Consider the following 14,873-nt stretch of genomic DNA (forward strand, 5'->3'; position numbering starts at 1 on the left):
TATTCTATATAAAATTGTTTATCTTTGGTTAGAAAACTTTTATGCATCCTTTCCATAGTCCTCACTTACAATTTATATAAAATCTCATATTATCACTCTAGTATATATGTATACATTATTATCATTGTTAATCATTTATTTGACTATAACTATTATTACTTCATTTTATGCATAATATTATAAATTTAAATAAATTTAAATTATTTTTTATTATAGCATTTCATTATATCAGCCTGTATCCATCCAATAGTAGTACAATCTTTTATCTCTTGCCATTTGTGGTATTTGTGTTCTAATTGCTTTCTTGGTAGATCTTATATGGACTTCTCTTGGCAACTTGTTTTTTCACTGCATATCTTTAAAGACTCGAAACCCCTCATCTATTCCTTCCATCAACTTCCCTTTGGTTATCACCGATACTTCTGCCGGAATTTCTATCATTACTTCTGCCAAATTTTCTCCCTTTTCTTCTTCTTAATTCTGTAATCTGAGGTAAAATTCTGATCTGTCGATCTCCCATTCCACTCTTGTCTTTTTCAACCATGCTCAATCTGCTGTCAATATCTCCAATTTTCTTATCTCTTTGTTCATCTTGTTCTTCAATTTTTTGAAATCTGTCCTCATATTTCATCATCGTTTGGTGGATATTCTCAATTTTTTCATCTATTTTTCCTGTTCTTTGCTCAATATTCTCTGTTCTCTTTTCAAGGTTCTCTGTTCTTACTTGAATTTTTTTTAATTTCTTGCATAATCATCTGCAATGTCTCTTCCTTTTCTTTTTTATGCTGCAACATCATCTGTATTGATCTTTTCCTCCAGATAGTAAACACTGCCACTATATAGAATCCAAGGCTTTTTTATTAAGTTCCAAACAAGTTCACTGCAATCTTCTTCCTTTCAACTCCAAGCTTTCTTTTCACTCCAGTCCAGCTACTGATAGTACCCCAGAGGAGCACCTGTATAAACAATTCGTGCTCATCCCACTATCATTTTCAATAAACAAGCTCAGAGACCTTGAAATGTAACACCAGCTCTTAATTTGTACAAGATTATCAAATGCCCAAAGAAAGAAAAGAAAACCATTAGCTTTAGATGCCACTATTGTGAACATGATCACAAAGAGTCTTGTCAGGCTTCCCAAAACCCAAGAAAGTTCTTCTAAGCAGTTTCTTTTATCATTCCTCACCTATAAACAAGAATTTTGGCAAACTAAAGCTGACTACTTACGCCATCAAATATATAGTCTGAGTACTCCTAGTGTTTTGATTCTCTTCCTCCCAGACAAACTTTTTAAACTTTTCTGTCTTTTGGTCCTTTGGAACACCCTCATTGTCAGAATATTCATGACTGGCAAAGACATGGTAACAAGATCATCCAATGGGAGCTGAAACAGATTGGAGTCTGGGCATGGTTTAGCCCTGCAGCTCTGAATACTGTGCTGAGAATTGAAACTGAAACTAGTCTGTGCTGAGAACTAAACTGGTCTGCTGCTCTGATCTGAAACTGAAGAACCACTTGTTGGTATTGTATATTTACTTATGTGTTACATTGTATATAAAGAGAAGTTAATGAGTCCTTCTGAATCTGTGTGTGCTTTCTGGATTTGATTTTGGCAACAAACTCTTGACAATCTCCCTCCTCTGAATCAGGATTGCATTTCACCACAGGTCTTGGAAATACACTCCTCTCATATGTTCTAATTTTGCAAACCGATTATGTCTTCATTTAAACCGCTGTTCCATTTTTTTCTTTTTTCCTGGTGTTTTCCCCTGAGTGCGTAATCCCTGTATTTTTTTGATCAACCAAGTGTTTATCCATTTGTTGTGACAGGAATTTACCCACCAATCTGTTACCCAAGCTTGATAATATGGGCTGAGAGAGAGAGAGTGACTGGTCCAAAGTTATCAAGTCAGCTTTCTTGCCTAAGGTGGGACTAGAACTCATCTCCTGGTTTGCAACCTGGTGCTTTACCCACTGAACCAAACAGGCTCTCTTTAAACCACCTTTTACTATAATTCTGCATCTAAACTGAGCAATTGAGCTTCTTTTAATTCTGATAAGTAAATCAGAACCAGACCTTTGTTTCAATAATGGGAAGCATAAGAAAGAATGGAGTAATCAAAAGCTCATTTGTGGATCTAGAAACCGTGGTTTCCTATTGTCGCTATTATCAGTTGTAACTCTTATGTGACATCTCACTGAATATACATAATCTCTTTTTAAGTCAGTCTAAGCAGCTGCCCATCTCTACTTTTTGTGACAGAAAATTCTGCAAATAAATTGCTTTGGGTATTTGCCTTTATTTCTAAACATTCTTTCCGATTTTTTCATTATTCAGAAAGTCCCAAATGTTCTCACCTAAATTATCAAGCATTCTTTGCAGGCATTCAAGTGTAATATGCTGTGCTGCATTGAAAGCACCTGCAGGACATTTTTTAAGTGACAAGTAAATAGGACTATTTTCTTACTATTGCTAAGAAGTTATGTGATTGTCATTAGGTTGAATTGTTCGTGTTTCATTTAAATCATGTTTCCAGAATGTACATGTTTCTTTAGGACAAGCAGAAATGAAAGCTGACTTTGGGCCAGTCACTCTCTCTCACCTCACTGAGTTCTTGTGGGGGCAAAAAGGAGAAGGAAGAAGAATTAGGTATACTCACCACCTTTATATTGCTTAGAAATATAATAAAGGTGGGATATCAATAAATAAATAATCACATTTAAATTTCAACAGCACTCCAAAGGCAACTATCAAAATTTGGGTTGGCTGGTCTAGATAAAAGAGCCAAAATCATATTTGAACCAGTTTTAATTTATGATACAAAAAACTCCAGTTTTGAATGATTGTCCTATTTTGTCTTATTAAAAATTTGAGTATGGTGTCAATTTTTAAAGACTCTCTGGGTGGCATAAAGGATTCTCAGCTTGTCATTCCCTGGTAGCTGTGTATGGAATAAAACTGTTGGAATTTTTCTTTAGCATATTCATATTTGGATGGTTATTAGCATGCAGTAATATATTTTGTAACCAAAGATACCAGTGTGCACAGTAATAGCCAATACTTGCATATTATTGCATGTATGGTGGTATTGATTTTACAAATTACCGTAGAAATCTCTATAGCATTTGAACATTTGTGAATTGACACTGGAACTGATGTTGGTTTCATATAAAAACTATGGACCCAGAGGTTTCTCTTAGAACAGGCTGTTTTCCTTTCTTTCTAAAAAGAATACTTTTAATAAATTACTTCCTGCGATCACAAGAGCTGGTTGCATCCTTTATTAATCAATTAATATATTTTATTCATTGGATTTGCTTGCTGCCCATTTCACTTCTTTGTTATTTATTCAATTCCTGGTCATTGTGAATGGAGCAAATAGTATCCCAAACGTTTGCCTGTTTTTCAAGCAAACCTGATTCAAGTGATAACAGAATATGGATTCTAATGCAAGTCTCTAAGAAAAGATTAAGCATTTTTATGATTATAACAATAGCACTTAGACATATATATTGCTTCACAGTGCTTTACAGCCCTCTCTAAGTGGTTTACAGAGTCAGCATAATGCCCCCAACAATCTGGGTCATTTTACCCATCCCGGAAGGATGGAAGGCTGAGTCAACTTTGAGCGTGGTGAGATTCGAACTGCCAAATTGCAGGCAGGTTGCAGGCAGCAGAAATAGCCTGCAGTACCGCATTCTAACCACTGTGCCACCACAGCTGTTATTATGGTAATATTCTTAGATTATGGTGATGTCATGTAGTCCTTAGTACATATTGGGAATGAGATCCAATGGAATGTAGATCACTTTTTCCAGTTGATAGGTTTAAAAACACAACTGGCAATTTAAGCAGTTCCATTCTGATTTTCTCTCTAGAAATGGGTTTATTCAGAATTTAAATACCAGAATATTTAATACATCGATGCTAAACTTATACATTTCTCTTTTAATAATTTTTTTTAAAAAAAGAATGGGCTCTGTTTATGGGTCTGGGACTCAGAGGGAAAGGCTAACAGTCCCAGATAGAAACCAGAAGATCATGATTTTGTGTCTTGCCTTAAATCATAAAACCTGCTGGGTATCTTTGGGCCTTAGGAGAATAGCTAGAAAAAGTGCATGGATTTGTTCAGGCAGACCTCAGGAATCAAGATTCACCCAATGGTGTGCGTGTGTGTATATGCAAACTCTCTCTCTGTCTCTCTCTCTGTGTGTGAGAGAGACAGACAGAGACAGAGAGAAAAAGCGAGGGAATGGTGGCTAAGAAATAGATTTTTAACGTTTTCATAATTGGAATATTACCCTTACTTGTTTCATCTGAATAAGCCTGCTTTAACTAAAAAAAGGCCTCTTAAAGATTGAGGCAAACACTGAAAGCAGTTTTCCAGTATTTGCGAAGTGCTGGGTCTTTCTGTAAGGTTAATGATTAGCCAAGCAGCAACTAATGCCTCCAGCCCAGCCTGCTAGAAGTAGCTCTTGAGAATCCAGTCATCTTAGATTGTAATGTATACCTCTCCTATTAAAATGTTACTTCTTCTTCCAAACCCAAGTCAATTGGTGTCATGTAGCCATCTCGGTTGCTTTCTATTCTGTAAGAGATATTAGCAAATCATCACAATGCTTGGCGACCAGAGCAAGAAAATCATTGTTTAAACAGTTCATATGAAGAATAGCAGGACACTCCCTGATACTTATCTTCAATACCAACCATTTTTATTTAATGTGACTTTAGCAGACATTTATCTATTCCCACTGTACAGATTCAAATAGATAGCGCATTTATATCCTTAGTGGCCAATTTTGACACCTTGATACTTCTATTTCAGGAGGATTCACCAGGTGTAGATTGCTTATGCAGGATAATTTTAAATAGATAACGTAGGGAGACAGTTATCGAAATCCTCTTAGGAATTGGTAGATGTGCCAGAACCAGCTAGTTTTTTCCCCTTTGCCTATAAAGAAAGAGAAGGGAAAAAAGAGAAAATTGCATCTTGGATTAGTAGCTATCTCCCAATTTTACTGTTCAGGTATTTCAAGGAAATACACAATAGTGCCTACTACACCATATTTTACTGCCTCCCTCCCCCGCCTCTCCTTGGTAGGAGGGTATATTCACAAACAGACAATACATTGTATCCACGTCTCTGTGGCAACTCCAGAAACTTTTGTATAGGAGTATGATAGGAGTTGTCACTTTATTTGATGATAACATGCTGTCTTCCAAGTGAATCAAAAGCATTTGAAAAAATAATAATGCCAAGTGCAGGGTATCCAGTGGGCCAGGGGTAGGTTACGGCAGTCACTACTACTGGTTTGCTCCTGGGTGCGCCACATGCGCGCATGCACAATGCAATAAAATTTCTCTGTGCATGCACAGAAGCAAAAAACATTTCGGGGGCATGGCAGGCCTGGGTCACTGCCGGTTCCAATGACTCAGGCCACCAAATCACTACCGGTTCGGCCAAAGCAGTCTGAACCAATAGGAACCCATCACTGTGGTGGGCACTAAGGATGGTGCCAGGCAGCATGCTGGCCCCTGTGCACACCCTGGTAGCTGTGTATGGAACAAAACTGTTGGAAAATATTTTTTAGCATATTAATATTTGGATGGTTATTGGCATGCAGTAATATATTTTGTAACCAAAGATACCAGTGTGCACAGTAATACCCAATACTTGCATATTATTGCATGTATGGTGGTATTGATTTTACAAATTACCATACAAATCTCTACAGCATTTTCTTTTGAAAAAAGGAAAAAAAAATCAATCTTGAACACTCTTTTTCATTTGAACATTTGTGCATTGACACTGGAACTGATGTTGGTTTCATACAGAAACTATGGACTCAGAGTTTTCTCATAGAACAGGCTGTTTTCCTTTCTTTCTAAAAAGAGTACTTTTAATAAATTACATCCTGCGATCACAAGAGCTGGTTGCATCCTTTATTAATCAATTAATATATTTTATTCATTGGATTTGCTTGCTGCCCATTTCACTTCTTTGTTATTTATTCAATTCCTGGTCATTGTGAATGGAGCATATAGTATCCCATACGTTTGCCTGTTTTTCAAGCAAACCTGATTCAAGTGATGCTGGCCCCTGTGCACACTAAATTGCTTGCATTTATAACTGTATTATGCCGTGTGTGTGTGTGTGTGTGTGTGTGTATTTAACTGTATTGGAAATTTTTTTGAGCACATGGTTATGTCAAATCTGCTTTGATTTATCAGCCATTGCTATGCTCTTTTCCTAGGTGAGCCTTTGACTTGTATCTGATTTAAGGTCACCTGCACTACTTATTTTCAGGGGACTTCAATCTCCATATAGATGTGACTTCTGATGTTCACCAGTAAATGCTGTTATACTATGATCTCCTCTTACATTGTCAGCATTTTCTTTGGTTGGTACGTGTGAAAGGTCAGGCTTTTGATTTAGTTAACTTCTTGGGACTCTAATTACCAGGACTTGAAGGTGACCACCTTGACTTTTCATTTTACACCCGCCTTCCCTCAGCTTTCTAATTTCGTACTAATAATGTGCTTGAAAGAAGCAGGCAGTTTTTTCAACTTTGTGTACTTGCGGGATGAAAGATAATAAAATTAATTGGTGTTTGTTTTCCATCCATAATGCAAGCTTGCATGTTTATATTTTGAGTCTTTATCATCATGTTTTCCTGTCCAGTTGTTAGCTTTTTCTCTAAACATTTGTATTAATTCTTCAAAGTTCCTTCTGGATGCCCAGGATGTTTCCTTTAGTACGTTGATATTTCTACAAAGGGAGAATTGAGAGCAATGGAACTCAAGTTGAAGCATAGAGAGATGAGGCTGCTCCTGTTGGAATTCTCCATGTCCAAACCAGATCAGTAATTTGGAGCTGACAACAAGATAAATTGTCTTGAATTGCTTGCAAGTTTGTGAAACAGGTCTCCGATCTCCACTTTTGTGTGATGCATGTGTGCTGGTGGGGAAGCTATTGGCCTGAGAGGAAAGGATGTACGATGACTTTGAAGCAAACATCATATAATTGCATGACCTCTTACCCCGATTTTCTTGTTACCAGATGGCACAAATCTAAGTGCAACAGCAGCCGCATAAAAGGACAGAGAAGCAAAGGGTGGGAGAAGCATTCTCCCCATACCACCTATTTTCATTTCTTTCAGTCAGATCAAGACAGAGGGAAAAATAGTTGGACTTCATTCCATGGGCGGTTGGAGCCTAATCAACAAAGTGCAGGGGACAGGGAATGAAAAAGTTGTTCATTACTGTATTTATTTTACAAATATTCATGCCGGTGTTAAAAAAAAATGCAGAGTTCCATTTATTTTATTTGTATGTTATTTATTTTGGATTCTTTAAATTCTAAAATTGTGATTAAAATTGTCATTTGTTTTGAATTAAAAGCAACTTCAAACTTGTTATTTCAAGAGTCTCTAATACAGGGGTCGGCAACCTTAAACACTCAAAGAACCACAAAGGTCCTATCCGGAAGCCCGCCATTTAATTCTGGAGCCGACCAGAAGTCCGGTTCCCTCACCATAGAGTCTCCTCCTAGCACCACATCCTTTTTCCTCTATCTGTACTAACCAAAAGCACTATCAATTGTGGAGCCAACCGGCGACAGGGAGCCGCAGCAGAAGGATGAAAGAGCCACATGCGGCTCCAAAGCTTCCTCTAATAGCTTAGAAACAATTAATGAACATTTTCTGAAAGTGATTAGAAAGTGAGGTTTGTGAACTTTTGTGAACTTTTAAAGTCTCCATCATGTTTATGAGTAAGATGGTTATTTCCATTGTTTCCTAGTGCTCAAAGTCATGGAAAAGTGACTACATTCTCCTTATGGGGAACAGTTGCCTGGAGCTCATGTGATCTCCCATCCCGTCTTAATCTAGAGAGGTTCCAAGGAAATAGTCTATTCACCAGTTCCTTGTCTTTGCCATAGTCATTAGCTACGCCTTTTCAGAACTGTTTTTAGTTCACCATACCTCTCTTGGCAGTCTCTCTATTCCAATGGACTTTCAGATGAATTTTACTGTGAACTTCATTCACAAACAGTAGATCAAAATCTGAGGATTTTTGGCATAGTTCAAACAGTTCATGTAATGTATTCCATTTATGTCAATATGTCAATTTACATCATTTGCATAATGATGTAATAGATGCTTTACGTCATTTGTATCAGTTTCCCTAATTTCCTTAATTGCATTATAGACATTTGCATCTCTTTTTGTCATTGGTGTAATTATATAATTGATGTTGCACAAGTAACATAAATTGATGCATGCAATATAAAAATGTCAAGAACGATAATTATGCAAATGATATACATTGCATCAATTAGGTAAATTTGGATTTAATAGACATTTGGCTTTAACAAGCACCCCTGCTCCCCAAATAGTCCATTAAATTGAGGTTTTACTGAACAAAATATTGCAGTGTGGAATCATCACCTGAAGGCTCTTTAAACAGTTGTAATATGACCTTGCTATGTTTCTCCAGACAGCAATATACACTGTACAAATTAGAGATCTCTTTTTGTAATGCCACTCTGTGCTGTGAAATACCAAACATATATTGAAGCTGCAGCATGTCAGAAATGTTCTGGCAATTTTTTCAGCGATTTGGGTCCCCCTTAGCAGTTCAGATCTTTTACACAGTATAGGTAGTACTTGACTTATGGCCTAAATAGAGCCTACCCATTACAGATATAAGTCATAACAGTTGTAAAACGGGTTATCCACATGACTGATTTGCTTTTATTACCTTTTTGTGGCAGTTGTTAAGTAAACATGCCAGTTGTTAAGCGAATTCAGTGGTCAATGCACAAATCGATTTGTTCAGTGTGGGCTACTTTTGCAAAAACTGGAAGTAAATGCCTTTTTTTTTTGCAAAAATATTGTAAAACACGGTCATGTGATTACGAGAGAGCCAAAAATGTGGGTTGATTCCCAAGCACCATTCCAGTAAGGTGCTCCAGAGGGCCCACCGGCCTGCCCGCGCCCCTTACCTGTCTAAAGTCTTCGGCGCTTCTGCACACATGCAGGATGTGTACAGCGCCTGTGCAATGCTCCGTTGAGTAGCTGGAGTGTTGCGGAGGCTCGCAGAGGCGTCGCTGGACAGTAAGATGCATGTGGACAACACTGGGCCCGTTCCAACCGTACCAGTTGGAATGGGATCCAGAACCCACCACTGGTCAAATGGTTATAAACCATAGCCATGGGAAAACCAAAACCTCATGGACAGTACCAAAAGGCTGTTTGCTGCTTTATCTTTAAAGAGTGTTGTGGGAAGAGTTCTGGTGAGTTCCTCAGGCAAATCAAGGAACATATCTTTTCTCAAATCTACTCAGGTTCCTTATTGAGAAGGGCATGGGAACAACCAGGGGTGTTATGGCTTCCAATGGAAAAGCAAAACTCTCTGAAAAAAAAGATCCCCTCATTAGCCCAGAAAGAACCTCTGAAATTCATATGCAAGGAGAAGGAGTGACTTGATTTGAAAACACAGATGTATTTATGTATTCCACTGACAAAATTTATTGGCAGCAGAGGACCTAAAATTATGCTTTTTGTTCATGAATGCGCATACACTAGTTAGATTCATGTGGTTCTCTGCTTTGCATGGACATCACTGTTTTCATGTCTTAATAAGCAGAAACGGGGGTAAATACGAGAGGCTAAGAAACACTGTGCTGGATTACATCAAAAGCATAGCTATCTTATAGCCTTCAAATATCAGAAGAATTGTCACTTGGAAAAGGGAGTGGACTTTGATGGTCCCAGAGGGCAGGATTAGAATCAGTGAGCTTAAACTAAAAGGAAGCAGATCCAGGCTAGAGAATGGGAAGAGTTGTCCTGTCTATATGGTCTGCCAGACACAGCCATGTGTCTCTCAAAGATGTCCTACAATGATCTAGGGCAGTGGTAGTCAACCTGGACCCTACCACCCACTAGTGGGCGTTCCAGCTTTTATGGTGGGCAGTAGGGGTTTGTTGCAACTCTGCTTTATAAATTTTATAAAGTAAAGTTACTTCCCTACTTTATAAATCACCATTACTGTGGAACCGGTGGGCGGTTAGAAAATGTTACTACTAACAGAGATACAAAAGTGGGCGGTAGGTATAAAACCGTTGACTACCCCTGATTTAGGGGGTTGGATAGGATGACCTCTAAGACATCTTCCAACTCTATGATTCTGAAATCGGTTTCTATATACAGGTTGTAAAGCAGATGATATTGAGAGTCATACTTCCTCTGATTGTAGAATAAAATTTAGCCTTTAATGCTAATAGCTCCATTCTTTATGAATTTCTCTAATTTAAAGCCACCCAAACTGAATGTCATGACTATATTTGAGGGAATTCCAAATTTCAGTTGTGTACTGTGTGAAGAAAGACTTATTTTTGTTTCTTCAGAATTTCCCATCATTAAGCATTATTTGTTGACCCCAAGGCCTCTAACATTTCCCATACTATTCATTCATTCATTCATTCATTCATTCACTCACTCACTCACTCACTCACTCACTCACTCACTCACTCACTCACAAAGAGCTTTTTTAAAAAAATGCTATTAGACATTAGACATGTCCATAAAATATACAGGCTGTTTATATATATATCTTATCTTATTTTATCATATCATATCATATCATTATATTATATTATATTATATTATATTATATTATATTATATTATATTATATTATATTATATTATATTATATTATATTATATTATATTATATTATATTATATTATATTATATTATATTATATTATATTAATTATTATTATGGCTATGATCAACTTTTTTAGTACAATGATAGACCTTTTTGCAACTTTCAGTAAAATGGATGATTCATCCCAGAGATGAAGCATATTTTGTTAAAGGGGTGATGATATCTAGGAGCTGGGGAGCTTGAACAAAATCTTGTATATTCTATTATTTGTTTCATATTCACCCTTACATAGTTTTCAGTGCTGCTGTTTCAGTAGTAGTTCTTTATTATACATAGAAATGCTGTAGAGAAATATATTAGAGGACTAATCTGAGTCTTCATTGGATCCAAATTCCAGTTGTATGATTTCATTTATCTATGGAGTGACTTCAGATAGTTCTCAGTGCTTTTTTAATGTTTAGCATAATATTAGTGTTAAAAATGCAGCTTTAAACTAACTTGAGGGTGTAAATGAGCATCGATCACTGATTCTTTTAGGATATAGGCTGTGTTGAATAACATGTTAGTTTTGAAATCTTGATTTATTAAAACAGAATGAGGACAAGTAGCATACAAACAGAAATATTGCTAATCGCTTTGCATGAATGAGTAAATAAATCTTGAAGCAATACCTCCACATCAATCACTATCAGAAATCATCTTAAAATATTATGGTTTAGTAAGCAAGGATTCATGGTTTAATACAAGCTTATGCTTAGTTTCCATTCTCCTCTCTGAGGAAGTAAACAGGAATTTTAAAAGCTGTTTTAGAAATATGAATGACTCTGGTCTTTCAAAATTATAAAAGTATTTTTGTTCTTATGTGAGAACTTGTATCTTTAATTCTATATCCCTTTAGTTTCAAAAGTTAACTCACATTTTTGCCTGGCTTTGCATATTCATGCAACCCGATGACCATGTTTTATTGTTCCCAAAAAACTGTTGCCACATTCTACTAGTAAATGAATAACTGTGGCTGTTAGACATACATATTAACTTATTTAGACCTTTGCAAACGCTGATAAAGGCCCAAAGTACATTATATTACTGTATCAGAAAGTAAAGCAAAAAAGTTCACTCTATCTGTACATTTAAATTCTGGGTGTAAGGGTATGTCTCAATCATTAGGTTGCCTACTTTAATAGAAAATAAGGTTACCTGATTGGATTGCAATGCAAAGATGTAAATAGAACCTTGCTGAATAATGCTTCCAATAGGTTATCATGAATTGCTCAAACACTTGTTTTTAACCTATAAAGCACTTTATGACTTGCTTCTTAGGTAACTTCAGGATTGCCGTTTTCAGCTGGAGTTAACCTGATCAGTGTGCCTCTCAGGGAAGAAATTCTGAAACTGGTTTGTGGTAGCCATCTATGCCCTTTGGTTGTGATGGTGAACCTATGACAAGTGTGCCAGAGGTGACACGCAGAGCCCTCTTCTGTAGGCCCACTCCAGCTGCTCTTCCGGGTTCCATAGCTAGTACAGCGCGCATGTGCACTGGCCAGTTGCTCTCTTCCAGGTTCTGGTGCTCGGACACGTGTTAGGTAAGCTCCCCGTTGGGAGAGTGAGTGCGTTCAGAGAAGCGTTGTGAAAGTTGTCTTGGAGAACACAGAAACCAGAATACAGAGACACTGCAGTTTAAATAGGCTTTTACTTTTGTGGAAATAGAGGCATCAGAGTCCATCAAACAGTTCAAGTCATAACGATTAAGACACAACGTCTTTCAGTTAAGGGATAATCCAAATAACATAGTCCATAATCATACAAACAGTCCGGTGCACAAAGTTTGCTAGCAGTTGCAAAACTTACAATAGCTCACGCTGATCACTATACGGCACTTCTAACAGCCAGCTTCCAAAAACACTCAGATCAGATCAGCATCTTACAGTGATTCTGGCTCCATCTTATGGCCGATTGAGGAAACAGCAACCAATCACATTTACAGCATGATTTAAAGAAACAGGTATCGCATTGTTAAATGATTTATATATTGCCAACCCAACTGTTAGATTATATTCCTAACAGCACGCGCACACACACTCCAGTTAGGGCACTCGGTGCTGAAAAGGTTAACCATCACTGCCCATGGACTAGTCCTGTTAAGTTCATGCAGGTGTTTAGTTATTGGAAGCCCATTTAATACCAAATTGCTTTTAGGTTTTATTATGTGATTACAACAGTATACACATTTGATTAAAAAAAAAGACCCATTATAATGGATTGCATGACATGAGTCACACAGTGTAATAGGTGAAATCATGGGGTGAGGAGGCTGAAATAAGATTTCTCATAATTCATCCATGAACTGCTTTTTCTGAAAAAACAACAACAACCTGGAAACAATGTCCTTTGTAATCAGTGCTGAGAGAATAACCTATGCCTTTTGTTCGCAGGTCTCAACCAAGTTAAACAAGGGACCTGCGAGGTGGTTGCAGTGCATCGGTGTTGCAACAAGAACAGGATTGAAGAGCGGTCACAGACAGTCAAGTGCTCTTGCTTCCCAGGTCAGGTGGCAGGAACAACACACGCACGGCCATCTTGTGTTGAAGGTAAGGATCTTTTACCCTCTTGGCTTCTGAATTCAAAGACTCTCCATCTCCTTGACATTGTGAATTCATAATTGATAATAACAAGAATAAATCTCTCTCTTTATTAAAGCTAGGCATATGTTTCTTTACATGTAATTGTTAATTAATTTATAATTGATTCAGTTAATTAGTTATAGCAGTGCTCCTAACCCAAAAGGTCAATCTCCAAAAATTAAGTATTTGTTCATGCAATCTTCTGCCAGAATGATTTCTTGTTATGCAATAGATATATTTTTAACTTCTTTGCAAGGAAAAATCTACTTTGAACAAGGCCTAAATTGAACAAAGGCCTTTTGGATAATTAATCTGGGACTGGCCAACTTGACCCTATTTGATATTTTTTAGCAAAAAAAAAATCAGGATAAAGGAATTAGTTAACTATGCAAGAGCAGGTAGCCTCCATCAAACATGGCCATTACCCCTTCCCCCTAATTCCACAAAACCAGAACAGATCTACCATTTTTGTCCACTAAAACTTTTGAAACAGTGTAAAATCTGGACTTTGAAGCGTGAAGAAACACAATAGGATTTCGTAGTTGATAAAAGGAATGGAATTACCTGTTTCATTGAACCCTTGAGGGGCAGTGGTTAGAATGCAGTATTGCAGGCAAATTCTGCCCACAGCCTGGAATTCGATCCTGCCAGGGCTCAAGGTTGACTCAGCCTTCCATCCTTCTGAGGTTGGTAAATTGAGGACCAAGATTGTTGGGCGTAATATGCTGACATTGTAAACTTCCCAGAGATGGCTATGGAGCAATATAGAAGTCTAACAGCTAAGTGCTGTTGCTATTCCTTATCCATATTTCACCTTTCTTGTAGGTGACTTATACAAGGTTCTGGCTTTACTTTTATCCCCATGATACCTAAGGAGGAAGATAAGTCAGAGACAGGGCAATTCACGCAGTCGGCCATGGAGTTTCCATGTTTGAAAGAAATTAGGTCCATTATGTACATATAAAGCAAATTAGAATCAGAGACTCAGTGAAGTCAGCAGAAAATGAAGATTGTCTTCTGGTTACCTTCACAAGGCCATGCTAGTAATGAAGAGAGGAATGATGAGACCTGTTTCTATGAGATTAAATTACATGTGGAATGGGCATTTCTGTCTTAGAGCTATTTAAAAAATACTTGCCATTTGAATTACACCCTGGTTTAAAGATAGAGGCACCATATGTGTGAATACCGGTATTGAATTTAGCCATCAACCTTAACCTCAACCTAAGGAGCAAAGTGAATTTGTAGTTGCAACTACTTGAGCTGAGCTGAAAGGGATGGATGTTCACTAAACTCTAATTCTCTTTGCTGTTTTCCAAAGGTCATCTTGATTTTTGTCGTTCAGGCTGGGTAGCTCTGATAGTCTCCTGTTTACCGTTGCTTTCCATAATTTGCTTTTGTGTTTAAATGAGAATTTTTCTATATCGATATATATCTTCTGTTTCTTTTCTTCCTCTGAATGTCTCTGGCAATGCATAAGAGCAGCCACCCTCATCTTAGATAGGTGGACATTTTGAAACAATATCTATTATTCGAATTTCTTCAGCAGATATTTATATGACTTCCAATGAAAATGTGAAG

At 37.3% G+C, this 14,873-nt stretch overlaps 1 protein-coding gene across 1 annotated transcript in view; it reads left to right on the forward strand.

The window, feature by feature from the left end:
- TAFA4 (TAFA chemokine like family member 4) overlaps nt 1–14,873 on the forward strand; it is a 129,485-nt gene that overhangs the window by 78,756 nt on the left and 35,856 nt on the right. Inside the window, exon 3 of the mRNA XM_032239112.1 lies at nt 13,104–13,259. Coding sequence (XP_032095003.1) covers nt 13,104–13,259 — 156 coding nt within the window. The remainder of the gene's footprint in view (nt 1–13,103; nt 13,260–14,873) is intronic.

Source organism: Thamnophis elegans, chromosome 2 (genome assembly GCF_009769535.1).
Source record: "Thamnophis elegans isolate rThaEle1 chromosome 2, rThaEle1.pri, whole genome shotgun sequence".
Lineage (NCBI taxonomy): Eukaryota > Metazoa > Chordata > Lepidosauria > Squamata > Colubridae > Thamnophis > Thamnophis elegans.